Source organism: Cavia porcellus, unplaced genomic scaffold (assembly GCF_034190915.1).
Source record: "Cavia porcellus strain 051 isolate PalLab524CR breed Dunkin Hartley unplaced genomic scaffold, mCavPor4.1 scaffold_26, whole genome shotgun sequence".
Lineage (NCBI taxonomy): Eukaryota > Metazoa > Chordata > Mammalia > Rodentia > Caviidae > Cavia > Cavia porcellus.
The window spans coordinates 5,077,053-5,103,940 of NW_026947509.1; the positions used below are offsets into that span (position 1 = coordinate 5,077,053).

Consider the following 26,888-nt stretch of genomic DNA (forward strand, 5'->3'; position numbering starts at 1 on the left):
GCTGGCAGGGCCTCCATAGCACTTTCTGTCCAGTGGGAGATGGGGTGATGCACCCACTTGTGTCTGCTTACATTTGTCCTTTGCCATCTGTGGCCCTGGGACCCACTCCACCACCTTCTCACCTTGTCACCAAGCCGGTAGGCACTGGCTTTGCATCCTAAGCATAAGGGACCTGAGAAGCTGCATGGCCCACCCAAGTTCACTGAGTCACATGAGGCCACCAGGCTGAGACAGCACCAAGGTCTCCTTAGTCCCCAAGCCACAAAGCACTTTCCTTCCGCCTGCCCTGGGGAGCCCTCCTGTGACTTCTGAGCCAACCTGCAGTGCCAGGGAGGGGCTCCTGCTCTGGGAGGCCCTGAGGTCACTGCTCAGCTCTGCATCCGCCCTGAGCCATGAAGGGATCGTAAGGTCACAGGGGCATCGGCTGGGACAGCAGCACAGAGCTGCCACCCGCAGCTGCCTGTGCACTGCCGCCGAACAATTCCCCAGTGTGTATGAACACCTCCTTCCCTCTACCTGTCTGCCTGTCATGGGCGTCCCGGCTGTTTAGCTCTTGAGAACTACTCTGCTATCAACGTGGATATTCATTCATCATCAGAGCACAAATACTTTAACTTTTGGGGAAAACACTCTGGAGAGGTACAGCTGGGTCAAATGCATTTCTAGCTCAGTTTTCTGAGGACGCTCCACACTGCGCCCCCTGGCAGACGTGCTGGTCTGACTCCTGCGGCAGGGCAGGGGGGAAGGCTTCTCCCTGCTGCCCGCCAGCCAGCATGGCTGTTTATGTGTTCTTGGCGGCTCCATTTCGCACTGCAGTGGCATCGCAGAGCGCTCTGATTTGCGTTCCCTGCTGAAGACAGGTACTGAGCATTTCTTCATGCACTTACTGGCCATTTGTATTGCTCCTCTCAAATATGATTTGCTTCAATTGCCCATTTTTAAATTGGGTCATTTCTTTTGAAGGGTTCTAATTTTTTTTTTTAGTTCTTTATACATTCAGGTATTAGTCCTCCAAGGAGTGGCTGGCAAAATGCTTCTCCCGCTGTGTGGGTGGTCTCTCACTGTCGAATGCTTCCTTTGCTATGCATGGGCTTAATTTAATGCACTCTCACTGTTGATTCTTGGTATTTCTTGTGCTATTAAGCTCTGTTCAGGAACTGGCTTATGACTACATCTTTAAGTGTTGTCCTGTTTATATTCTAGCAGTTCCAGTGTGTCTGCTTTTACAGCCAGGTCTTAGATCCATTTTGAGTTGAAGTTAGTGCAGGGCAAGAGCTTTGGGTGTAGACTTGCTCTTCTGCACATGGGCAGCCAGTTTGCCCATCGTCATCTGCTAGAGAGGTGGCCTTCCTCCAGCATAGCTGAGCTTTGAGGGAGGGGCTGGAGATCCTCATTTTCAGCCGTTGAGATTCTGGAGCTGTTTGTGCACCATGACTATCGCGGAGTCCCCGTGCAGCTGACTGCACCTGGTGTCCCAGGCCTCCTTCTGTCTTTGATTCCATATCAAATTAATTCCAACCACCTTTTCTTGCAGAGTCATTATTTTAATTATTTGCGGCTGAGGGGCTTTGGCAAACCTTGCAACAGGAATGAGTTTCTGTTTCTCATGGTGATGTGGGCTCTGATGCCTGGCTCATCTGTCCCACGAGGAGGATTGGAAGGCCCCTCGTGGCTGGGCTGGGCTGTCCCAGGTGGTGTCTAGCATCCTTGGAGGCTTCAGAGGCCTCTCATCCCTCAGTGGCTGGCCCAGGCTTCTGAGGGGCACCAGGAGGGTTGAGTGCTGCTCCGCCTCTGCTCCCTGCCTCGCTGGCCACGGCCAGTCCTGCGGCCAGGCCTGGAGTTAGCCTGGGTCAGCGTTGGCAAAGGATGAACCTTAGAAAGCCAGGTTCTTTTGGGAATGTCCAGATAATGCCTCCTGAACTGTTAATTCAATAAGAACAATAAATATCCACAGCCTTAAAAGTGTCTTCAGCTCGTTTTATTTCATGAGAGCCCACAAAGAGAAGCACCATGCATATTTTACCAAGAAAGAGGCCGGAGCTCAGAGCTCTGCAGCCCTAAAGTCACACAGCTGGGAAACTGAGGAAGGGAATGGAACCCAGGTCTGATGACTGGGAAACCCCGTGTTTGATTTTTTTTTTTTTAACTTTGTCCAGCACAACCTGTGCTATGTACAAGTAGCTATGGTTTCTGCATTTGATCTTTCCAGGTTTTGAAAATTTGTTGACAAGTAAGAAAACTATCCATTTGAAATCACCTTATGTGTTTTCTAACTTGAGGGTGGGGAGAGGTGCCTAATTCTCAGAGACTTTGATCACTCAGCTGAGCTACAAGCATTGCCTGCTAATTGTAAAGCAAGTTCCAACTGAGCCAGAAGGGCTTTGGGGGATGCACACTCCATGGGAGACCCCAAAAGCAGGTTTATGCTTTGCACATTTTCTTTGGAGGAACACAGTGTCTTACAGCTGCTGAGCCCCATGATAAAGGATGACGGATCCTCACCTCCCCCGGCATTCCGAAAGGCACCTGCTGCGGAGACGTCCACACTAACTGGGGAGCCATCACTGAGGGAGTTAGGAGCTTGCAAAGATTTGATTGAGAAAGCACCCAAAGTTACTCTCTTTGCTGCCTGCAGTTTCTAGGTGGCTGGGTCGAGGTCCCTGGATTAGGGTCAGATTTGGCCCACAGGTGCCTTCCTGGGTGTGGGGCTGTGGTGACAGGAGCGGAGATGCAGACCTCAGCCTCTACTGCCTTCATCCGTGGGCCTCCACCACAGTCATCCCTGGAGGAGGGGCTGCTGGAAGAAGCAGCCCCTACCGGTCTGGTGGGCTGGTCCCTGCCTCTCAGCCCCTACCTTCCAGGTGACCCTTTTCACTGGCAGCTGTCTGGGCCTGTGTCAGCTCCCTCCTGGGGGAGAAGTTTAGCTGCCTGGCCAGACCCCTGGGAGCCCCTTACCGGAGACAGGCTGCAGAAGGGGATTCTCCTTTGCTTCCCACCACAGCAGACTCCATGGAGTGGACAAACGCCAAGGGCCGTGGGTAAAATGAGTCAGAGTGAGCCCAGGTGCCCAGCATGCCACAGTGCTGGGATAGTGGGAGGGAAGGTGCTTCCTCCTCAGCTGGAGCTGGAGGGGCCACCCTTCTCTTGGCACCCTGGGTGTCCCAAAAGTCACCTGTCTTCTGCAGTCCAGCGTCCTCAGCATGCACAGATTCTGGGCTGAGTGAGAGAGACCCAAGAACACAGCAAATCTTCTGCCAAGCAGCTCCCCAGCTGCAAGAAAGAACAAGCACTCAGTGAATGATCTTCAGTGACAAAAGCTTAGCCATTGGTCCTGGGCACTCAGCTCGCCGGGGACACTGGTCACCGACCTCCACTCTGGTTTAAGCAGAGACTCAGGTTGTCTGGCCCTCAGACATTCTTACATGCAAAGGAAATCAATCACGCCGCCAGCTTCCTTGCGGCCTGTTGTACACACACCCTCCAGATGGTATGCGGCCGGGACTGGCAGACCATAACCCTGTGTGCGTGGCTGAGCACAATGGTCCAGTGTGGACAGGGACTGGCAGACCATAACCCCGTGTGCACAGCACCCACGTGAAACCTTCCCTCCTCGAGGACACTTTCCCAGCAGGAGGGAAGCAGCCTGAGGCTGGCCCTGTGGTGTAGATGTGGGAATCTGGTTTCCTGCAGATCTTCTGGAAGTGCTTCCTTCTGAAACCACTGCTCTTCTGGCCCTGCTTCCTGTCACGGGGCTTTCTGGGCCCTCTGCCCCACACCCTGCGCTTGCTCATGAAAGTGCATTAAACAAAAATTCTAAGCTGGGCATGGTAGTGTGTGGCTGTAATCCCAGCACTAGGGAGGCTGAGGCTGGAGGATTGCTGTGAGTTTGAGGTCAGCCTGGGGTACATAGGGAGACCCTGTCTCAAAAGGAAAAAAGATTCTAGTTCTTTTATTTGCCATAGTACCTAGTATGTATACAGAAGAAAAGTTTCTAAAATGTTAGAATCTTAGTAAGCTTCCTGTTTAGGGCCCACTAGGGCCCTGGGTTCCCATCTACCCCGAGGCTCTGCATAGAGACCACAGCCCTGACTGCATCGGGAAGCCTGGCCGGGGTCCTCCTTTTTCTAAGAGATGCAGCCTTGCTGTGTTGCCCAGGCTGACCCTGAACTCTAGACTCAAGCAACCCACCTGCCTCAGCCTCCTGCAGAGGAAGTCCCTGCTGTCTGAAGTTAAAGCCCGGTGTGCCTGGCACTGCAGCCTCAGTTTCCCTCTGGGCTCTCCAGCCCACACTGAGTACGGCTTCTTCGACTTGACTTCACCTAGTCCAGGAAACCTGGACTTCGCTCGCTCCCTCCCTCCACTCGGTGCTCCCTGGACTGCACACTCCTCCTCCTGCCACGGCACCATCCGCCCAGAGAGAGGACTCACTGGCCCCAACAGAATCCGAGTCGGGATCGGGAGCTCTGGCCTGCCCAGCCCTCCCAGCCAGCCTGTGTGCATTCCGCCTGCTGCCTTCAATGCAGACTTCCTGACTGTCCTGGTCCCTACAGCTCTGCAGCATCTCCATGGCACCATCTGGCCCACCTGCCTGCTTGCCTTCCTCCCTGGATGTTGTGACCAGGGATTACAGTCTAAGTAGGCACCTTTACTATTTCTGCACTGCTGAGGACTGAACCCAAGGCCGTCAACCTGAGCTGCACCCCCAGCCCTGTTAATTTTGAGAAAAGGTCTTGCCAAGTCTCTTAAGTTGCCCAGGTGAGGCTTGAGCTTGAGAGCCTTGGCCTCAGCCTCCCAGCACGCTGGGATCACAGCTTACCGGTCTACATTGTCCATTCTCACTGGTCTGTGTGTCCCAGGGCACAGCACAGTGCTGGGTACGGAGCAGGTACCGGAAATGCGGTCGTTTCCAGTTTCTAAGAACTGCATTTTCACACTGGCTCTGTTCTTACCCATCCTGGACAGTGCTTTGAGTGGGCCACAAGGAGATGTCACAAGGACTCCCTGGGTGATCTACATTGAGCTAACTGGCTTATTCGGCTCCCTCATCGGAAGGTCTGGATACCCTGGTGGCCCAGGCAGCCAGGCCTTGGGGTAAGGCCACCACCAGGGCACCACCCTGGGCATACTGACAGCCATAGTTGGATCCCAAGTTGCATGTGCTACAGGAGAAGGGCCATGAGAAACAGGCGTCTACCACTGCTGTGTGACAGCACTCTGTGAGGATGGCGAGCGGCACAGGAATCAGCCTGACACAGGTGTACAATGACCCAAGCCCATGCTGCTGTTCACAGCCACGCGTGTTAATGGAGCCAGGACGTAAAATTCTTTGTTGGCACTGGAACCGAGCTGGGGAGAGCTCACCACACAGTGGTGCTCGTCCCAGCGGCTCCCAAGCCCTTCCCTGAGGTTAGAAAGGGAAAGTTGCCCGCAAACATAGATGCTTGCCAGGCCTTGGGGTGGGAAGAACACAGCCTGGATCCGCAGGTGCTTAGTAACTGCAAACACCTTCTCGGAAACAAAGACCTCAATGAGAGTGTAAGGAAAACGGCTTTTATTTTCATAAATAAAAAGGGAACTCGGCAGTAGTAGTACATGAGCATCACCGCCTGCCACAAACAGTTGCAGCGTTGGCACCGGCCGTTCCAGCTCTCGGGCTGTCCTGTGACTCCCCAAACTCTCAGTCCCATTTAGAAAGGTGTGAGGCGCGATGGGGCATCCTGGCTGTACACTGTCACCTCAGCTGAGTCCAGAGATGCCCGCTGTTAGCGTCTGCTGGTCAGAGCTGCTGCCAGCTTCAGCGCAGCATCTCCCAAGTTTACACCCCTGGGTGCAGTTTCCACTCCACAGAGCGGAACGGCTGAGTGACCGGGTGTGCACGTGCAAGTGCCGGGGGGAACAACCTGAGGGCGGCATCCAGCGCGCTTTCCATGCTGCCACCCACTAGCACAGGCAGCGGGTGACTGCAGTAACGACCACACAAAGCACAGCGACACCTAGCATTCTATCGTCGGCAGAGCAAAACTAAGCATGTTATTATTCCAAACATCCTGGAAACTGCAATTTCAAGTACTAAGCGTTATTAGCATTTCTACACATTTCTAAAAAGGTGTGAGTCTATGCAGTGTTTTGTGGCAAGCAAGAGCTTGCTGTGTGACTGAAGCCATCGTCTATCTGACACCGTCTGGACTCAGGCAGTCAGTGCCCCGTTTGGACCACAGACCTTGCTGAAAGCTCCCATGTTGGGAGATGGCTGAGGCTGGATCCTGGTGCCTGGGCCTGGCCAGGGCAACACTGTGGTGCAGAGGACAGTGGGGGAGGCGTGGCCACTTGGGCGAGTACCCTGGAGAGGCTTCCCGGCTCCTCCTCTGCCTCAGAGCAGCTGTCCTCCTCCACTCACCTTTCCACCACAATGTCCCAGTGACCATGGACTGAAACCTCTGAAACTGTGAGCCAAAGCAAATCTTTTCTCCAGGTGTGTCACCAGGTATTCTGGCCCAGTGACAAAACACTAAGACATTACACTACTCTGTGTTTATTTGTGATACAGGGAGGTACATTCTTCTTTCAGTGCTCTTTGCAGATTTTACACTGTTTTCACAGAGTGCTGGGTGAATTCTGTGACTTGCCCATGTAAGTGCTCAGCACAGCCTGGGCGTGCAGAAAGCTCTCCTAGCACCTGACCATGAGTACTATGAAGTGAACCGATCTGTCTTGCATGATAGGAAAATTACCTAACAGCCCAGCATAGTCTTCGGCAGGAAGTAAACCTACAGAGTGTTGGTTTGGTTGAAGTTTTATGCATCCACTACTTCTCCAGTAAGTGCATACACTGAACTGTGCAAACAGTACAGTCCATTTTTAGTGTCATACTGTATGTGTATGTTCTTAAGATTTTGCTATGACTTTTGGCCTAAAGAAATACAATTCCAGTGATATATATATATATGAAAGAAAATCATATAAAAGCAATATACAGTGAAATCAGGCAACAAAGGCATTTTACTAAGACTTTTTAAAGAAAGGCGTAGTTACCAGTGTAATTCAGGACAACCTAAGTTTTTTTCTTTATATCATGCAATGTTTGATTTCTTCAAAAAAACATTACCCATCCTTACTATCCTCCCTGACATAGATAGAAACAGTAGGTGTTGTTACGAAGTTTTAATCTATGTAAAAAACACATTAGAAAAGGGATTTGCAGAAATCATTGCAGGGCCACTAAGAATGAACTAACATGGGGCTATAAAACAAGTACAAGTCTTTAAAGGTCTCAATACAGAAATGCTGATTTTCAAGTAAATTATAGACCCTAATACATGTTAAGGGATCTGCTATGAAAGTTTTTGGGGAGCACTGTGACTTTTTTTTTTCCACAGAAAAGACAAATAAATCAGAACATAAATCTATTCTACAATGAACACGACGGAGAGGGGTACACCTGTCTCCAAAACTGATTCTTGTCATTCTTTTGGTATCAAATAAGAAGGAAAATAAAGGTTTCTGTGTAGAAAACCCTGCCCTAAACGTATCACTCAGGCCTAGAATACGCTAAGCTGAAAATCAGAATCCAGTGTTCAAAAGACCCCCCTCAAATGGTGCATCTGGCACTGAACCTTCCCACACTTGAGCCGAAGGGAGCTGGGAATGGAGTAGGAAGCTTCTCGCTACCGGGAAATCAAGCCCAAGCAACTGGGGGCAGATTCTCTCTGAATGCAGGAGGACTCCACACGCTGTAGAGCGGGCACTTGAAGCAGCAGGAAATGAAGCCCCACGGTTTCTCCTACCCTCTCAAGAGAAAATCAGGTACACATAGCCTTTTAGGAGATGCGGCACCCGGTGTCCTTCTGGGGCTTGATATCTGGCTCCGTCACAGCTTTTACTTCTTCTTCTGGCTTGGGTTTGGCCTAGGGGAAAGAGAGTGTAAGTCAGGATTCAAACACAATCACGCGTCCTCTTTGGTGTTAGACTTTGAAAAGGTGCCACAGTAAGTGACAAAGTGCCAAGACCAACCAAGCTATTCCACAAACTACATATCGATTAGTTTCAAGACAGCCAGCAGGCAACAGTTCAGTGACAATAAAACATAGACTGGTGGCCAGAGTCAGCTCAGGGACCCCATGACCCTCAGGAGGAAGCCTAAGCAGGAATCTGTGCATGTGGCCTCACAGGCAGGGAAGAAACTCAGGACAAGGATCGGCCACCTCTTAGCAGTTTGTTTCAAAGCTGAGCAGGACACAGAGATGGCTATTTTAAGGAATAACACTTTTAATATGTAAAGGAAATTGTATAATTTCAATTTCAAGGGTGGGGTCATACTTGCAAAATAATGTACTTTCCTTTTGTTACAGATCCCTGGTCTGTTTGGTAGCTAAATCTCAAAATTTCCACATAAACTACTGCTCGGCTCAATACCAAATGTCCTTGGATTGTTAAGGAATAAAGCAGTTTGCTCCTGGATGACTCAGGTTGTTGAAGCTGGAGCAAATCTTCAAACACCCTGCAATGATGCTGAATCAAAAGAGCAGTGCCACAGCCACAGAGGCACGGTGACCTTCCTCCCTAGCTCTTCCGGAAGGGGACACAGGCACACTAGGAAAAGCAGAAGTCACATGCCTGGAAACAACGTCATGTTGGAAACCAGGCTTTCTCAGTGTCCTGGCAGGGCGGTTTAGCTGGCTTACCACTCAGACACGCAACGTACCGAACCAGAGAACAGCTATCAAAATGCTAACTTTATTCCCTTTCCAAACTCACAAACAGAGGAACCCATCACGTACACCGTCGTCCTTGGGCCTCTTGGTGAGGTCAAATGCAGCCAGCGTTTCTGGTGTCCACTGAACGCCCATGGGAGGAAACTCGAAAGGCACAGGCTCCACCAGCCCGTAATTTGCTTTGAGTTCCAATTGTGGGGCTTCCGCTGGAATTTTTTGAAAGTAACTACAAGAAAGCAATTTAAGTAGTGGGTCATTCATTTGTTCCTTCATTCAGCGGCTGAGTCCCTAACACGCTCAAGATCTGACTGAATGGTAAGCAAGTCTCTACTTCCTGCAGCTCAGAGCAACAGCCGAGAACAGCAATGAGAATGGGCTGCCCTTGGAGCTGTTAAGGTCACAAACTGCCCGAAGACAAAGATCTAGGGGCTCAGGGACAAACGCAGAGCTGGGTCCCTTTGAGGCAGGGAGGCGTTCAGCCCAGCCAGATGCAGAAGACACAGGCAGGGGTGGGGCTGACTCTCCACCCACAGAAGGGCGACCTGTGGTTTGAACCCTGATTTAAGAGTGGAAAATGGTTGGAAAGGACCAGGGCAATCTTCTGCTTTACAGGTAGCGAGACGCACATCCAAAGAAACAGGTAGGTTAAATGGGGAAACGGTTAAGAAAACCCCAGGCCATCACAGGAGCATCCCGATGCAACGAGCTCCGTGGCAGTGATGCGCGTGTGCTCACATGAAACCGTTCTCCCTCTGACACTTGTCCAGTGTAGTCTTCACAAGGCTCCCCAGCTTCCGGAAGAACAGGTGCCCCGAGGGCTTGGCTGAGGGTCCAGGCCCCTTGGTCTCGCCATACTCTTTGCAGAGTGCTTCAGCCTTGGCATACACTGTGCAAGAGAGACGGTCACCTGACACCAGTCCCAGTGAGAAGGTGCTGCGTGAAGTGGGCAGTCCCCATGGGCTCTAGGCTGACCAGCTGCTCTGCCCCCCAGCCACCTCATGGAACCCGCTCCCCCTGGGAACCTGGCCCGGTCTCTCCAGCTGCCTGTTCACTCTGTCTGAGGGAAAGCCATGACTATTCACAAAGCCAGCCGTGAAGAGTCAGACAGGAGCACTCACACTTCTCTGCTTCCTGAAGGGACCTGATGGCCTCACCGCACTTGTCTCCAGCCAGCAGGGTCTGGCCATGGTAGCAGTATGCCTGGGGAGAGACCCATTAGCACTCATGCCCTGTCCCCACTGAGACCGAGGTGTGCAGTAGTGAGACGACACCACTGCACTGGCCCGAGGCATTCGCACCACCCCCTGCACCTCTTTCCTTGGGTCAGCTCCTCCCTTTCCATTCCTATAAATGGGGGAAATCACATGAGCAAAAACAGCCTCCTAACCGCATCCCACGAGGAAGGCACTTGTGGAAATCTACTTTTAAAATTAGGCCAGCGTTAGCTTAGTGTGGTGGTGCATGCCTACAATCCTAGCACCTGCGAGGCTGAGGCAGGAGGACTGTGCGCTCGAGGCCAGCCTGGGCCGCACAGCGAGTCCAAGGCCAGCCTGAACTCAACAGGGAGTTCAGGTTTTCAAAGACAAACGAACAAACAAAGGAGGGCGGGGCAGTCAGAGGAGGAAAGTGCCGTGCTGCCTCGGTGGCATGAAGTTCCCGTTTTAATAGTTTGCATCACTGCAGGGGCTGCAAGGGGCCGGAGATGCTCGCCTTGAGCCAGACTGTGAGGCACGAGTAGGGAAATATTTACCTGGACCTGAGAAAGGGTGCAACCATGTCTCTGACAATACAAATCAGTAAACAGCTACTCTGGTAGCAATAACAGTATCCTAAACTGCTAAGCAATGTCTCAAAGGGCTGGCTGACAGTTCTCTGCCAACTGATGTGACCCACTGCACATGACACCCTTGGGGGGACCTGGTCTGATCCTTGGTGTGCAGCCTGACGCAACTGAGAGTCCTCACAGTGTGCGGAGGGGCGGCTGCTCGCTGGAGGGTGTCCCCATCCTGGGACCCAGAGCCAGCCCCCACGTCCCCATGGCTGCCTGGTGGCAAGTGGTTATGGTGTCACGTGCCCCCAGCACGCGTCTGGGAGATATGCCCTGGGAGTCTGTGTAGGTCTTAGGGTTCTTTGTACTCACATAAGCTGTGTAGAAACACATCTTCAAGTGAAGGTATTTTCTCCATTTAGCAGAATACGCAGGCTCCAAACTGGATAAAGTATGATCTAAAGTTACATTTTAAAAAGCAAAATATAATTTCACCCTGATTCACTAGAAGACTTTTATTTAATGTGTTCTGGTACTAAAAGCAGAATGCCATACAAATCTAAGATTCAAGTATTTATACCAAATCTGTTAACTATTTAACAGTTAATGTCACGGCACCTCTCTGATTTGATGGTTACTGATTTTAACTAATGTGAGTAGGCACTGTTTACCACTTTTCCTGGCTCAGGGTTTACATAACCAGCAGCATGAGCAGTCATGCAGTTACCCAAGGTGGGACAGGGTGGGCACACCTGTCTCCTTCACTCCCGTCCTGTGGGATCTTGTGTCAAACACACACCACGGCAGGGCACACCCGCACCCACTCCGCCTGGGTCTCTTCCCTCCTCTCTGCCTCTTCAATGTCCTCACCAGTGCCAAGACACCACGGCCCCCAGCCTGCCCAGTGCAAACCTGAGAGTGGGCTCACTCCGAGTCTTGGGGCAGGTCCTGGCTCTCTACAGAACCCGGCAGGATGCTCTAGATGGGCTCATGGCCTTTCTGGCCCCCACGTCCATCCCAGTGTCCCTGTCCTTCCTCCACCTGGGTCCTGGCCATGAGTGGCTGCTGCAGGTCCCAAAGTGCTCAGTCCTTTCTTGCCCCATGCACTGTACTCAGTCTACTCTCACGCGCAGCTTCCTGAGAAACTCAGAACTGCACTCCGTACTCCAAGGAGAAGCTGGAGGGTGGCTTCCTCTGGAAAGCCCTCCCTGGTGCACCCTAGCGGTTCAGCTTACTTCACTGTTACAGTGTCGCGTGGCAGGGACCGAATACTGTGCTGAGTGTCTGCTCTGTCCTGAGGCAGCTTAGCTCTTAGCTCTACTCAGCAGTTAAAAAACAGTAATTATTTCTTAAGTGGAAATACATGCATATTCCTTTTTTTAAAAAAGGGTTTTGAATTTCCTTTCTTGTATTAAAAAAGAAAAGAATTATTTCAGGTTCTTGGGCATCTCAATGATTTTTTTCCCCAAATGCCTTTAAAAAAAAAAGAAAAAAAGAGAACAAAGATAGGGAAGAGAGGTGAAAGAAAGAGGGGGAAAACAGAAGCGAGAAGAATGGAGGAAGAGAAAGGGAGGCAGGGAAGGGGACATGCATGTTTCTTAAATAACTGACTGCAAAGAATAACCAGAGGTTCTTTAAATAAAATTTTAAAAAGAGAGAATAACCAGAGGGACTGAATTCTAGTTCCCCCCACGACCTGCTACAAGGGAGAAGTGAGGTCACCCTCACTGGGAACTTCAGCCTCTCCGCTAAATAAGAGTACTGTGGTCATCGTAAAGATTTTTGAAAACCAAATCCAATGTCAAAAGCCAGTAGCTGTGTGGGTAGCTGGATAGGACTGCTTATGAGGTACAGCCCTGTCCTTTCCAGAAGCAGCTATGCAGCCTATGAACACTGAGGGGCTCTAGTTCTTCAAAACAAGACCGATAGAATGGTGAAGCTATTCCGTTTTGCAGACAGTTGAAAAATCTGAGAAACCTTTTATCTTGAACCCCTACTCAGCCTAGAGGAAACAAATCTGAAAAGCCAAAGACCAGAAGTGCAATACCAGCGTTCGCGGACTCACCAGCTCTCTGGTAGAAATTGGCTGTTTCATATGCCAGCGCAGCAATCAGCCCGGGAGCGTGTTTGAGTTCAATTGCTCGGGCAATTGTCACTGTAGGCAAAACACAAGAGAAGGGTCTGGGAGCTATAAGTTCAGTGAGAACAGCAAAAGACAGCCTGACACCATTCTAGATTTTTGTAAAGTTCAAGTTTAACAGAAAAGTTCTAGAAAATTGAAACACAAGTGAAAACACTGAGGTTGGTGGTTCTACACCATTTCCTTAAGTGAATCACAAGCCAATTACTTAGCTAATCTCAGAGAATTACTATATCAGCTTGACATAGTAAGAGTGGTCATTTCAGAGGACTAGAGTCTGAAATAAAGAAAGAAAAAACAAAGCCCATGACATTTCCTTGATATCACGTGAGTCCCACTATGTGGAATGGTACAGAACTAAAATTTTGTTTTATTTTTTTTTTGGTACTGGGGGATCAAACTCATGACCTTGTACTTGCCAGGCAGGCACGTGTGCCACTGAGCTAAATCTCCCCCTTTTTTTGAGACGGGGTCTTGCTCTGTTGTCTAGGTTGGCCTTAAACTTGTGATCCTCCTGCCTCAGCCTCTTAAATAGCTGGGACTGGAGGTACAAAACACAACCGATTTTATCCAAAATCCTCAAGAGCCATTAAGCTGAAAGGCCTGTTCCTTTATGAAGGCAGATGTTAAAGGCAAAGTTACTCTTCCTACAAATTTCTCAAAACCAGAAACTCATTACAGCTATGCAGCTATTTCTGATTTAAAAGGAAAGGTCATTAAGTGCCAATATTCGTTTTCTTGAAAACCAATGGGAAAACACACAGGCTACCTTCTTGAGCCTCAGCCTGACACTGGAGAATATAGGCTTCCACCAACCGGGGCTCCAAGTCTCTTCCCTTCTCTGCAGGTGTGATCAGCTTCGGGATGTGACTCTCCTGACAGAGAGAAAATGAAGATGCCAACACTGATTTAACCCAGCTATTACAGATGAGGAAAATGGGAGGTTTTGAGACAATTTGGAGACTTACTAGAAATTAAGAACACAAACAAAAATTGTGTAAAAAGCAGCTTACACATAATATAAACTGCTATAAAGCACCATATCACAACTTGACTCTTCCAACTGTGAGAGTGCCTGGGAAGTTCCACACTAAATGGAGACACCAGGACTTGGACACAGCTGCCTTCATGACTCAAGTAATTCAGACTGGAGCCAGAAGATGAACAGCTGGCCCTGGGTCATGGTTTATGTCGGTGGCCCCCAAGCCTCTTGCCCTTGCATTATGCATTTGTGATTGTTTCATTGTCTAGCACTTGGACTGGGGGTGTGAGTGTTACACCGGCCTAGGGGTGGAGACAGCATACAATGTAATGGCAGGAAGAAGATATGTCTCTCTCTGTTGTTGGTTTCCACCTTGCTGTTTTCAGCAAGGAGCTTGGGGACTGGGGCCCTGCCATGCCACCCTACCTTGCAGCCAACTGAGTATGGACTGAAACCTTCAAAAACTGTAAGAAATAAACCTTTTCTTTCCCAACTTTGGACATCAGGTATTTTGTCTCAGCAACAAGTATAAACTAAGACAGAATTTGGTACTGAGAGTAGGGTCCTTGCTGTGACTATATCTGATTACGTTTTTCGAGAGACTTTGGAAATGGCTTGTGGGCAGAGTTTGGAAAGGTTCGGACATGTCGCTTGGATGCATAGAGCTGGAGCAGCTTAGGCTGTTCTGTAAAGGAGATTCTGGTCAGAAGACCAGAAGGCTGATAGAAAGACTGATGTTAAAGACCAGGCTTGGGAGGTTTCTGCTGGGAAGAAAGACTGCATTGGTTGTTGGACTCCCCATGATGTGTGCTATGGCTTGGCAGAAAGTTTGTCTGCATTTTGCTCCTGCCCAGAGACTTTGCCTGAGACTGAGACAAAGGGCAATGGACTGATTAATCTGGCAAAGGAAATTTCAAGGCAGTCAAATGTTGAGGCTGTGGCTTGGTTATTGTTGAGAGCTTTTAGCCAGCTTTATGTTGCAAATCAAGAGCAAAGGGCCCAGCAGGATAATTTAAAACACTGTGAGTTTGACTAGAAGGAAAACTCCAGTAAAGCTGTGGATTGTAAAGATAGAGCTGAGACTTTGGTTGCTGAGAAGGAACAAAGAAATCAGAAAGATGGCCAGGGGCATCCCAGGAAGCAATGGGTCTCCATCCTTTGCAGCCTTTAAACTGTAAAAGTGAAAGAATTTGCTCAGAGAAAACTTCAGAGCACAATGCGTCAAAATGGCGACAGAAGCCACACAAGGTTCCAGAATGGTGGCAGCCACATGAGGTTCCAGAATAGCGGCAACATAGAGAAGCTTTTCCTCACAATCAGGTAAACAGAGCCTAGAAATCCAGGCACTGGACCCCTACAGAGAGAGAGAAAAGCCTGGCTACTGCTCCCCTGGTAGCAAACATTGGTGGCATTCACAAGGTGTTGATTTTAGATGCAAAGAAACTGCACAAATTCTGAGAATAAGACAGCTTCCACTTCGATTGCAAAGGGCCTGGGAGGCCAAGCAGTATGCTTCCAAGAGGGCAATTTGTAAAGATGTAAGGGTGAAGCCAAAGGTGCAGTGGAGACCACAGAAGTTTGAAAAAGCCAGGAACATGGATTATCCAAGGAAAGCTGCAAAAAGTGAGCAGATAGGGTTTAAGAGAGAAGTTGAGGGAGCTAAAATCCCTGGAAGTGCTGTGGGGATGGAATCATCCAAGCCTTTTGGAACTTGCAACGAGATTGCTTCAAATGCTAAGCATGTAACTCTAGGACTTAATGTTCACCCTACTAGATATATTCCCCTATTTGTAACTTTTGGAATGGTATTGCTTATCTTGTGCCCTTGCATTTCAGAACTGTTTAACCTTGTTTCATTTGTACAGAGGGTTACAGTTAAAGAGTTTGCCATAGATATAGGAGGAGACCTGGGACTTGGACTTCCCTGCAATGCTGAAGATGTTAGGACTTTGGCAACTCTTAGAGATGGACTGTCTTTTGTATAAAAGATATACATGAGTCCTGGGGGCCAAGGGTGGAATGTCACGGTTTATGCTGGTGGCCAAGCCTCATGCTTTTGCACTGTGCATTTGTGATTGTTTCACTGTGTAGCACTTAGATTGGGGGTGTGAGTGCTATACCAGCCTAGGGGTGGAGCCAGGATGTGATATAATTGCAGGAAAAAGGTGTGTCTTGCTCTCTTGCCAATTTCTGCTTTGCTGTTTGTGGCTGCAATGAACTGGGGCTCTGCCATGCCACACTGCCTTGGAGCCAACCTTAGTTCTTAAATGGACTGAAACCTCCAAAAACTGTAAGAAATAAACCTTCCCTTTCCCAACTTTGGGAATCAGGTATTTTGTCTCAGCGATGAGTAAAAAGTAACTAAGACACCCTGTGTCATCTGAGGGCTCCACATCTGCAGACACCCCCTCCCCCATATTTACAACATTTGAGTAAAATGTGGCATCTGTGCTGGGTCATCCTTCCTCAGCACCATGGCACAACTTACACAGTATTTTCTTTGCAGTAGTTATTGCGGAGGACTTAAGACGTGTAAGGGAGAAGGTATGTGGGTGACATGGAAACATTATGCCATTTTACACAAGGGGCCTTGAGTATCCAGCGCTGTGGCACCCTGGGAAAATGGAAAATGGGTGTCCTGTCCTAGTGCAGATTCCCCACTGAGTCTGGAAGTGCTGTCTTTACAGAATGAAAGCATTTCACCCCCTTACCAAAAGAAAAACACAAAAACTATCCAAGAGTTAAAGCATTAGAAATACATACAATTTAAAACATTTCTTTACCTTCAAATGTTTAAAAATCCCAGCTGCAGTTTTCAGGCTTCGGTGGACCTCTTTTGCTTCGTCTTCTGTTATGCTTGAAGACAGTGGCTAAGTTAGTTACAGGACAGATCTAGTTTGGACTACTAAAACAAACAACTAGTATACTATGACACTGAACAAAATTTACCACCACTAGTTTTCTTCCTCAAAGACACCTAATTTTGACACTGAAGAAACACATGAGGAAAGTCTGTTAGGACTGGCACCAAGATGTCCCTCAATGCCTCATGTGCTCACAGGTGGGCCTTTGGAAATGACTGGGTCAGGGTGTAACACTCAGGTAGCTGACAGGTTTAAGCACAGTTCTGGGTGTGGGTGATGGATTTACTGAAAAGTGGAGACCCACTGTCTCAGTTACTTTTCTCTCATTATTGAGACAAAACACCTGACTACCCAAAATCAGAGAAGGAAAGGTTTATTTAGCTTACAGTTATTGGAAATTTCAGTCCATACTCAGCTGGCTTCCAGGAAAGGTGGTTGGCTAAGGGGCAGCCATTTATGATAGCCACAAACAACAAGCACAAAAAGGACAAAGAGCTGTTAAGCCTACCTCCTTCCCTCCCCTGGGCGGGTGCAGCACTCACACTGCCAATCCCAGCACCAGACAATGAACCAATCACAAATACTGCACTCAGGCACCTCCATGACTGCATGAGGCTTTGAGGAGACACTTAAACAAACCACAGCACCCACTAACCAACAGGCTTGTTCCCTGGATGAAATAAAAAGGGAAAGAGGGAAATCTCGTGGAGTTTGCCTGCCCTGCCACGAACTGTTCCTCCCCTGGGATTCCCTTCTACCATGTCGCCCTGCCTTCAAACTGTGAGCTGACATAAGCCTCCCCTCCTTTAACTTAAGAGAATTGGGTATTTTTTCTCAGCAATAGTAAAGTAGGACAGTATCCAAAGAGAACATACAACAGATGAAAACACCAGAGATCCTGCCTACAGACAAACTCTGGGCAAAGTTGTCTTTTTTCCCCTTCCAGACTCTTCTGTTATAAATAAGTGCCAATACTAAACACTCAGTAGATGCACAATAGTATCCAAACTCATTGCTCTGCCTATTTTAATTGCTACAGTACAGAGATGATTCATATCAGCACACAGAATTCAGCTTCATTTGAAAGTGGCCGCATATTACGCACGCCTATGTAAGGATAGATCGTAACTTGCAGTTTCCAAATGCTAAGTCCACATTAGCTATTATAAAAACTGTAAACCATCTTATTTTGCTGATCTTTAGTACTTCAAAACATTTTTTCATATACTTCTAAGCCTTTTATTTTTCTATGAACTATCTGTATATTCTTTGTTTTCCTTTTTGATTTGTAAAAGCATGTATTATAAAAATAAATTATGTGCATTGCAATGCTTTTGACCAATTGTGAAATTTGTTAATAAACTTTGTTGATAATACTTTTATGCATTTATTCAATCTTTTCCTTTAAGTCTTCATGGTTTAGAGACTTTTATCCAGTGTGTTTGTGTTTCCAGTACCAAGAATCAAACTCAGAACCTCGCACTTGCCAGCTAGCCAGGCAATGTGCCACTGAGCTAAACCCTCAGCCCCTAGTCTTTTATTCAGAAAGATCTTCCACATGACAAGGTTATTAAAAAACTTTTTCCATTTAATGCTAGGCTTCTTAATTCTAATCTAGTACTTAAAATAGGAGGCAATCTTTCACTTACCTGAAGCAGCACTTTTTAATCAATGGTCAAGAATTTTTAAAAATGAAACATGTTTTTGAAACATAACATATAACTGCACATGCATTTTTCTTTTTAACTTACTTTTCTTTTCCAGCCAGTCTTGAAGCATACTTGGTATACCATAAAGCTACATTAAATCCCATGGAAATTAATTCAAAAACAGCATCCTGTTGGGCACTGGAATTAAAAACACATTCAGTGGGTTCTACAGAAACACAACTGAAGTGTTCTGAATACCAAGCCAATCAGTATTCTGAGAAGTAAAAGGTGTAGAAAGCAAGTATATTTTGTCCCTTGTTTCTATCATAGTCTATCATGAATTAGGCCATAAACAAGACTATAAGAATGTATTAAGCAAATCAGATATTAAAACTACATGTACAATAGCAAAACTATCTCATTATTTAAAGGTAGTATATATTCACTGTCATTCCAACAGCCTGAATATTCCTATACATTGTCTCAAGTGATAAAGCAGAATAAGCTTATTTGCTACATAAAATACTAAGATACAAAAAAGTTACCCAAAGGAAAGAAGAAACCAAAACTTTAACTATTTTGTACTTTTTTTATTGTGAAAGGCATAAGACATGTTGACATTTTAGACCAGAAAAAATTCTGGTCTGACGTGCAGCTCAGAGGCAAAGCACTGTCTGACATGCACAAGACCTTGGGTCAACTGCTATTACCATGCCAAAAAAGTTAGAAAACCTACTGTAATTAAGAACAGTTTATAAACTCCTCCTTAGTGCACCTATAATATGCAAAGATGTTATGAAAAAACTTCTTAAAATGGTTTTACTTCTTAAAATGTTTCCTAGCGTGTTCATCTCCTCATGAAGAGCCTCTGAGTCAGAGGACCTGCAGGTCCAGTGGCTCTGTCTGCCTAGAACTTTACCACCTTCTTGTTTTGGCGCTGGAATTGCATGTCTGACCTCCTTCTTGCCAGGGAGGCGCCAGGGGACCAAGCTGTATCCCTGGTCCCAGAACTTTACCTTTAAATAATGAGACAGTTTCGCTAATGTACATGAAGACTCGAATAGCTTTCTCCCTTTTCATTAATTTCTACCTATCTTGCTCCAAAACACCCCACTTCTGTGGCACAGCCCCAAATAGCAGGTAGAGCATGCACAGCTAAAGAAGCGCTTTTCAGAACACGGCAATTTCAACTGAGAAGGGGAAATCACACTCTGTATGAACCGAATTTTCAGTATCACTTAAAAGTCTTCACCATGTAAGCCCTCCCTGTCACATAAAATGACGAAACAACAATGAACAGCAGTTTGCTGTGACATGGAATAAAAACTTAGCACACGAGCAGTGTGCTACACCAAATTTATGTAATCCAAAACATTTTACAATCTATTAAAGTCTGTAAAGCACTAATGATAATAAGAGTTGCTCCTTTAAAGATAGTCTTAAATTTTTAAAAATTCCTTAATTTTGGCTGAAGGAAGGATCACAAAGAAAAGCAGGAAATAAAGTCCTAGAAAGTACCCCAGAATACTAATGCTGGCAAGGATACATAGTCCCTACTTCAGACCCAATTTATGAATTCTACACACAATATTCCCAATGAATGAAGAAAACTAATGTTTAATGACTATCTCTTTATATGCCTGCACTATACTCTAATTCACTTAACATGAATTTTCTTATTGTGTCTCTAGTCCTCTGACCCCATGGGAACAACAAACATCCACTCAGTAGAAGCCCAGGGTGTGCGTCCAGATGTGCGTGTGGGACTCCGACACCCACCCTCTCCTGCAAGCGCCAGCGCCCTGCTCTTGCAGCGGTCCCCAGGTCCTTCCTTTCTGCTTTTACGAAACAGTAATTCTATAGCAACACAAGAACCTTGACAACCCAGCTGTGTTTTTTAAAAAGCAGCTAAGGGGCCAGGGATTTACCTTAGCAGTTCAAGCATTTGCCTGGTAAGCACAAGGTCGAGTTTGATCCTGGTACAAAGAACCCCAAAAAATACCCAAAACAAAAAAAAAGCAGCTAAGGGAAGGTTAGCACCACTGTTACAATTAGGTATGAATTACTATGAAGTTTCAAGTGGTTGATGGAAAGTTCTCAAGGGAAGTTTCTAAAAAAAGCAGAAAAAGTACAGAGAAACAAGGAGAAAACAATGGTGAGATTCAAAGAGTATGCAGCTGAGGAAAAGACAGACTGATCAAGGACATCTGAACTATCCGTCCAAAAAAAGGGGAGAAGCTAAATTCTTCTTGGCTTAATGGTAGGCAAAGACTGATTGTCAGCTTGGGTTCTAAATTCTCTAAACCTTCTTTATGTGTTATTAAAAATAAGTCATGGCTGTTCTAGTTAATATTTGTATTATTTCAAAGATTGATCTGGTCTGTGAGAAATAAATTATTTTCATTTAAGATGAAATGAAAGCATTAAGGTCAAATGCTTTTAATTTTCCAGTAAGAAAAAGTAGATCAGACCTACACTTATCTTCTTCAAATACAGAGGCTGTGAGTTAACTGTTTACCTTGGAACCTGTCCTTGTAGTGTATCGGTCCACTTGAAATTCTGAATGTACCGTAACTTGCTTTCCTGTGTAGAGTCATCTGGTGAATTTATGAAACCTATATGAAGACAGACATTTTAGTGTTAGAAGAAACATCACACACATTCTTTTAAAAGATTTTTCAGATAATTACTTTTCCAGATGCCTGAATGAAACTTCTGGCCCTTTTCTCCAACTACATCTCACACTGTCTCTGGAGGTTACATAGTATGAAGTACCCGTACATTTAATTTCTTAAGTGTTAGAACACATACTGCCATTACAAGCTTACATTTCTGAAATCCAGGCACATCATGACCCATAACACTAATGTATCCAAATAAGAAGTCTAAGAAGTAATGTGAACTTCTTCAGAGTTGTTTTTTTTAAACTTAGAAGTAAACGCCAACAACCAACCTTGCAAAAGTGAGAAATACAAATCTGCTGCATTCTTCATCATTTCTGGGTTACAGCTAAGCTCAGTGAACAGCTCGAGGAGTCGTGCCCTGGACGATCTCAGGTCACTTACAAGACACGGGGGAGGTAAAGAGACAGAGGCTGCGTTAAAATACTCCATGGAAACGCGGCTAAAAAAAAAGCTTTAACACACACTATGCCTACCCTACTTCCTTGAAGGTATTACCAAGCACATGAGAACAAATCAAAATCAATTGTTTAAAAATCGTAACAATTGCTTAGAAAAGGGTAACTGTACTAAAATCAACCCAGTCCAAACAAGAGGCAAATCGTGAATACGATTATGTAATAAATGTACATAGCAACTAAGTTTTAATTAGAAAATCAAACAAATGCTGCATTTCAAATTGAGGGGAGGGATTAAGAATGCACAACTTCAGCGAGTTCATAGTTTTTATTCCAGAACTCAGGCGCACGGAGAAATTATTAGTAGAACTATTTTCTCATCTCCACTCTTCTTTACTTCTCTGCAACAAAGATTTGCCTTTTCCACTTTAAATTTCTTTTTTCCCATAATACTAGGTTTCCCAGGTGCGTCTCTCATCTCTGCAAGTTCCTTCTTACTTTCTCTACATCTTCTTGTCTCTACCTAAAAATCTCCATCTTTGGCTTTCAGGTTTTCCTTTCTGGGATCTCATCTTTCACTAAATCCATTTCTGGATCTAAACTGTCAGCTCTAACTTGTTCTGTTCACTTTCATATGTTATCCAGAAGGCAACTAAAGGCTCACTGAAGGTTCCCAGAAATCACACTGCATAGATAAGGCTGCAGACCCCTGAAAAGTGTGCAAATGAGCAGAGAAAGACTAACTGTAAGGCACCCAGAGAGTAGGGCTGCAGACTTGCGATTTAGGAGGTGGCTAGGATAAAGCACACACTCAAAATGTTTAAGTGTGAGAACATCAGATTTCAAACCTTTTCTTTTGATTTAGAAGGACTGTAATGTAGCTGTCATGTTTAGAGGAAAGGACAGACTTCATCCTGATAGAGTGCTTATGTATCGTTACTGACTCCATGGAGTCTTACTTAGCTCAATAAAGTATGTATCAATTACATACTGCTGACCAGAACTGAGCAGGTTTATGAATGTGTCACTGCTTGAGGTACTACCTAGAAGCTGAAAGGGTGATTCCTAAACTAGGAAGAAATTTGAATTTTTTAAAAACATTTTTAAAGCCTAAAGGCTTATGCATTATGTGCCAGAAATTTCCATGTTAGGTGCTCAACTGTCACCTATAGTCCAACTTGTACAAAGCTAAACTCAACTTAAAATTATCGAATTTGAGAAAAATGAACTTTAGAAATATGTAATTTATGCCGTATATCTAACACACCAGGAATCAAGTCTAAAAAAGTTAGGAGACTCGCCCACTGCTACAGATAAACAGCTATGTGGCGGCCAGTGTCCGGGAGGCTAGATGCAAACTGCACATCCGGCCACAGGTTGTTTTCATCGGTCCGTAAACTAAGAAGGCGCTTACATTTACAAAGGCTGCAGAACAAAGAGGAAAGTGATTGCATGTGGCCCACAAAACATAAAGCACTTACTATTTAGTGATTTTCAAAATAAACATTGCAGGATATTGGTCTAGAGACCCGGTGATTTCTCTGATTTTCCTTTCCTGGCCTAGCCATTGTCTCAACTACCCAGACTTTACATCTCAGAGACTGCACGCTTTCCAATCTTCCAGAGCCTGCCGGTCAGTCGGGTTACCCACTCAGCTGGCTCCTGGGAAGTGTCTGTCAAAGCTCCTGTTTGCTGCAGCCAATCCACTCTGCCCCCCGTCCCTAGCGCACGGTTCTGCCGACGGCGGTGACCTCCTTCTTTCCCCTCCACCTCATCGGGAACTGTCCTGAAACACTTTCTGCACAGGGGCACAGAATAAACGACTTAGGCTCCGTGGGTCACAAGATCTCTGTCAGGAGGCAGCCACGGCAGAATGCAAACAAATGCGGGTCTGGCTGTGTTCCCATAAAACTGTTTCTAAAAACAAACAGTAGCTGAACCTGTGGGACAGTTTACCGACTCCTGAACCAAAAGACGCAATTTAAACGCAGCTCTGGTTCTCCTATGTGACTTCTCTGATGGCTATTCCAAGTCACAGGGACCTTGCTCTGTTCTCAACTCAGTGAACTTACTCATCAGCCAATCAATAATGTCCATCTCCTAGTTTCTGGCATCTCTCATGCTATGGCGAAACAAGTTTAGCTTAGGGACAATGTGCTACATATTCCTACGTTGCCCATGAAACCTAAAAAGATATCTTGTATCCAAGAGTGACCACCTCATACTTGTTGACAATAACTAAAACTTACTTGCAAATTTTTGAAGCAGGAAGGCCAGTGGTCACACCATAGTAGTTAAAAGAGACAGGAGCAGTAGCCTTAAGTGGGTTCCTATGAAACCAATGGGTCATTTTCTCTGGATGTCTTCTGCACATAAGAAATATATCAAGTTAGACATATTATAAACATAACAGTATAAAATAGTAACAAAAATAATTTTTCAGTGAAGAGTTTACTAGAGAATATGAAATGGACCATCGTGGGGACAGTTGTAGGACAGAAGGGTGGAAAGGTGAAACAAACCCTGAGAACAGCTAATCTATCACCCTCCACCACAGGGCATTTTTCAGCACACCCATCATAAGATCCTGAGAAAACCACCGAAGTACAGTGTTGGCATGAACTGAGACACTGCTACTAAGGGCCACGGAGGGGTGTGGTAAATAAGCACTTCTGGTTCCCTGGCTTTTAAGTCAATTTATAAAGGTTAAACAACTGAGCCTCCATTATTAGGTTCCCACTAGCTTTGCTGTACTTAAGATCGTTGACTTTTGGGGTGTGGTTAACAGTTGCCTGGGTTACTTCCCAGGTACCTGAGTCTGCTTCTGCTGAGAACAGGGATTCTTTAAGGCTTACAGAAATCTGACCCGGTGACTACAGTGGGATAAAAGACTGGTGTTTCCGACTTCACACTGCATCTGTCCCTTCCACTATCTTAACCCTTGAAACAGACTCTGCTCACCTCTTTCTGTGGACAGGTTCACCATTTAAAAATTTTGCCCGAGACAGTGATGCAGACTTAATTTAGTACCACTGATGCTTGTGTGCGTTTCTTCTATTTTAACTTGTACTTTTCAGAAGATCAAGCACTAATGTCTTGCAGCCCTTCCCTAAGGCCAGGATGTTTATGCAGGATGAGGACATCCACTGAGTAACTTGGCAGTTTCTGCCAAGTCTGCCGAGTGCCAGGTCAAGATATCTTGTGTGGGGGCTGGGGATTTAGCTCAGCAGACTGCAAGCAGGCAGTCGTGAGTTCGATCCCTGGTACCGATAAAAATGAAAAAGAAAAAAAAAAAAAAAAGATATCTTATATGGGGAAAAGACATCAGGTATTCAAACATTTAAGCAGGTCAAGGATGAGCTCAGTGTGACTACCTGGTGGTCCAAGTCTGCCACTAAACACCAAAACAAAAATCTTTAGGAACCACTGAGTATGACTGGGTTTTAACCCACACCTGCAAATCAACAAAACCCCGCTGCTCTCTGTTCTGTGAGCAGTGGCTTAGTCATTCAACCAAGTCACAAGGACCTCTGCCGGCTCTCAACTCAGTAACACCCATCTCCTACTTGATGGTGTCTCCCACGCTGCACTAAGACAACTCTTTCACTGTTACCGCTTTAGTCTCCAGGGACTAACGCCCCCTCCCCCAGTTCAACCTCTCATTTCTTCCCCCATAAAGCCTGCTGGCGCTGAGTGTGTGTACTAATCCACTGTCCTGCAGCATAGATTTTATTTGTAAATTATTATATATATAAAACAATACGCTAATAAAATATTTTACCTTCACAAGTCAGTTTTAAGGGATGTCTATGGTTTTATGGTAGTCTGTATCAGGATTCTAGATCAGGATGAAAAAAATGGCATTTGCAAAGCTGTCCAGAGTAGCTCTGATGTTAAAATACAGTATTAAAGTGTATTTTAATGCTACTCTAGCAACATTTACTATATGTGCACAAAAATCACCTGAGAGTGAGGCGATCTTGCTAACAGGAAAGTTCTAGTTCACTGTGTGTGGGAGGAATTCAGATGCTGGCGTGGTTTTCAGTAAGGAAGACTTTGGCTGACAGCTACCAGTGAGAGGGACACTGGGCCACTAACGAAAAATTCCCATAAGAGACTGAAATGGTTACCCTCATTTACTGTTAAAGCTACCCAAATAAATAGGCTTTCAGTTAATTATATTTCCCCCATTCTGTGGACATCAATGGATTGGTTCTAGCACTACTCTATAATAAAGGTACTTTCCATAAAACAGCAGGTAAAATCAAGTGTATTACAAAAAGTACACTTGATTAATAACTTCTGCCCTAAATATTAAAACATTTCAAAAACTAAGTGAAATGCTGACTAAAAAAAGAAGCAAAAGGGCTGTGTCTCCTGCCCACAGGTCGCTGCCCACTCAGTGGGTACTGGACGCAGCATCCAGGAAAGTCAGGCCGGACGAAATACCGCAATCAGACTCCCGGAAGTCACAGAACGGATTCCGCCATGGTTTCTCAACAGGAAGCCGCTGCAGAAGGCAGAAGGCCGCCAGCGGCCTTCCCGGAAAGATGTGCGCTGCAGCGAGGGCTGCACGGTGGGCACCTTTCTAACGGGGCTCGCGCACTGCTACTCACTGGTTTTGAGGAGCAACACGTAGTGAACAGAAAAACAACCGTGTCCTCTATTGAACCTGGGAGGTGCGTTTACGACTCAGTCTTACAAGGTCCTTCCGAGGACCCTCTCCGAACACCTTCCAAATAAACCCGCTTTCCGGGAAAGCCTCGGCGAAACGGCATCGCCGAGTTGTCCCAGGGCAGCCCCGCAGTCCCGCTCCATTTCGTGGAGCAAGTTTTCCGCTCCTGCGTCCGCCGGGCGCCACCTCTCGGTCCGGCCAGCGAACGGCGCCGGCCCCTCGCGCTGGAGCGAAGTTCGTGGGGCTACCTGCAAGCCCACCGCGAGGCCCGCCGGACCTACCTGAGGTGGCAGCGAGCCCAGCGCCCACTTCCTGTTTACGGCGTACCTCCAGGGCAGACGTCGTGCGCCGTCTGCGCACGCGCCAACACTCGGCCGAGCAAGGCAGGGGAAAGCCAATGCTATCGACCGGGGAGGAGCGAGCAGACGACGGCCGAACGCAGCCCCATTGAGTTTAGGTTATCGGAACTGCGGCAGCTAGCACAAAGGGGAACAAGGGCGCTCGGCAAATCTAACTATCAGTATTATTGACTTGTGGCACCAACACAGTTTGCTTCAGGGCATCAGAAGCCGACTTGTTTAGAGCAGCATCCAGGGGTCTATGGAAGTTGAAAAGGTGGGGAGAGGCTGCTGCTTAGGACTTAGGGATCAATAGGAGGGAGCGCACTGGGAAAGGCACATCCTCTGATATACTTACCGAACCCCTCACAGTCAGCGTGGCACTTCTCTTGGTGGGAAAAGGGCAAAGTCGCGGTCCACCAGGGACAAAAAGGAGTCGACCAGCCGAGAATACTCAACTAGCTGACCGGAAGCCAGTGCCGAGCCGGAAAGCACGTGACCGGTGGCCATGACAGTTACCGAGGCAACGGGAAGCCAGGCAGGCGCAGGGCGGGGTGTCACGTCTTTGGCGCCATGACAGCTAGCGAGGCGGTAGAACGTCAAGCAGGCGCCGGGGTTCGCTCACGTGACTGCCGCCATGCTAGCTGTCGAGGCGACAGTGAGCGCCGAAGGGTCGGCGCCC

At 46.7% G+C, this 26,888-nt stretch overlaps 1 protein-coding gene across 6 annotated transcripts; it reads right to left on the reverse strand.

Moving 5' to 3' along the window:
* Positions 1-1,963: 1,963 nt before the first annotated feature.
* On the reverse strand, positions 1,964-26,723 carry Brox (BRO1 domain and CAAX motif containing). 6 transcript variants are annotated; one of them, XM_013157428.3, is made up of 14 exons: positions 26,565-26,723; positions 23,443-23,559; positions 21,068-21,174; positions 20,633-20,729; positions 18,217-18,312; positions 16,385-16,457; positions 13,389-13,494; positions 12,545-12,634; positions 10,852-10,937; positions 9,830-9,911; positions 9,447-9,597; positions 8,778-8,937; positions 7,785-7,904; positions 1,964-3,270 (listed from the first exon to the last, which is right to left on the reverse strand). In XM_013157428.3, exons 2-13 carry the CDS (start codon positions 23,541-23,543, stop codon positions 7,818-7,820), a joined length of 1,236 nt encoding a protein of 411 aa, XP_013012882.1. In that variant the 5' UTR covers positions 23,544-23,559; positions 26,565-26,723; the 3' UTR covers positions 1,964-3,270; positions 7,785-7,817. The 6 variants fall into 6 exon arrangements, with proteins under 6 accessions (XP_013012882.1, XP_003474520.1, XP_005005644.1 ...); XM_003474472.5 differs by lacking the exon at positions 1,964-3,270 and having other exon boundaries at positions 5,535-7,904; XM_005005587.4 differs by lacking the exons at positions 1,964-3,270; positions 26,565-26,723 and adding an exon at positions 26,150-26,446 and having other exon boundaries at positions 5,535-7,904.
* Between the last annotated feature and the right edge of the window lie 165 nt (positions 26,724-26,888).

Coding starts and splice junctions, on each gene's coding strand:
- Brox (XM_013157428.3), bottom strand. CDS start 23,543: ATGACCCATTGGTTTCATAGGAACCCACTTAAGGCTACTGCTCCTGTC. Junction 13,495..16,384: donor GGATTTTTAAACATTTGAAG/GTAAAGAAATGT, acceptor TCTCTCTGTCAG/GAGAGTCACATCCCGAAGCT. Junction 9,912..10,851: donor TGTGTTTCTACACAGCTTAT/GTGAGTACAAAG, acceptor GTCTCTCCCCAG/GCATACTGCTACCATGGCCA.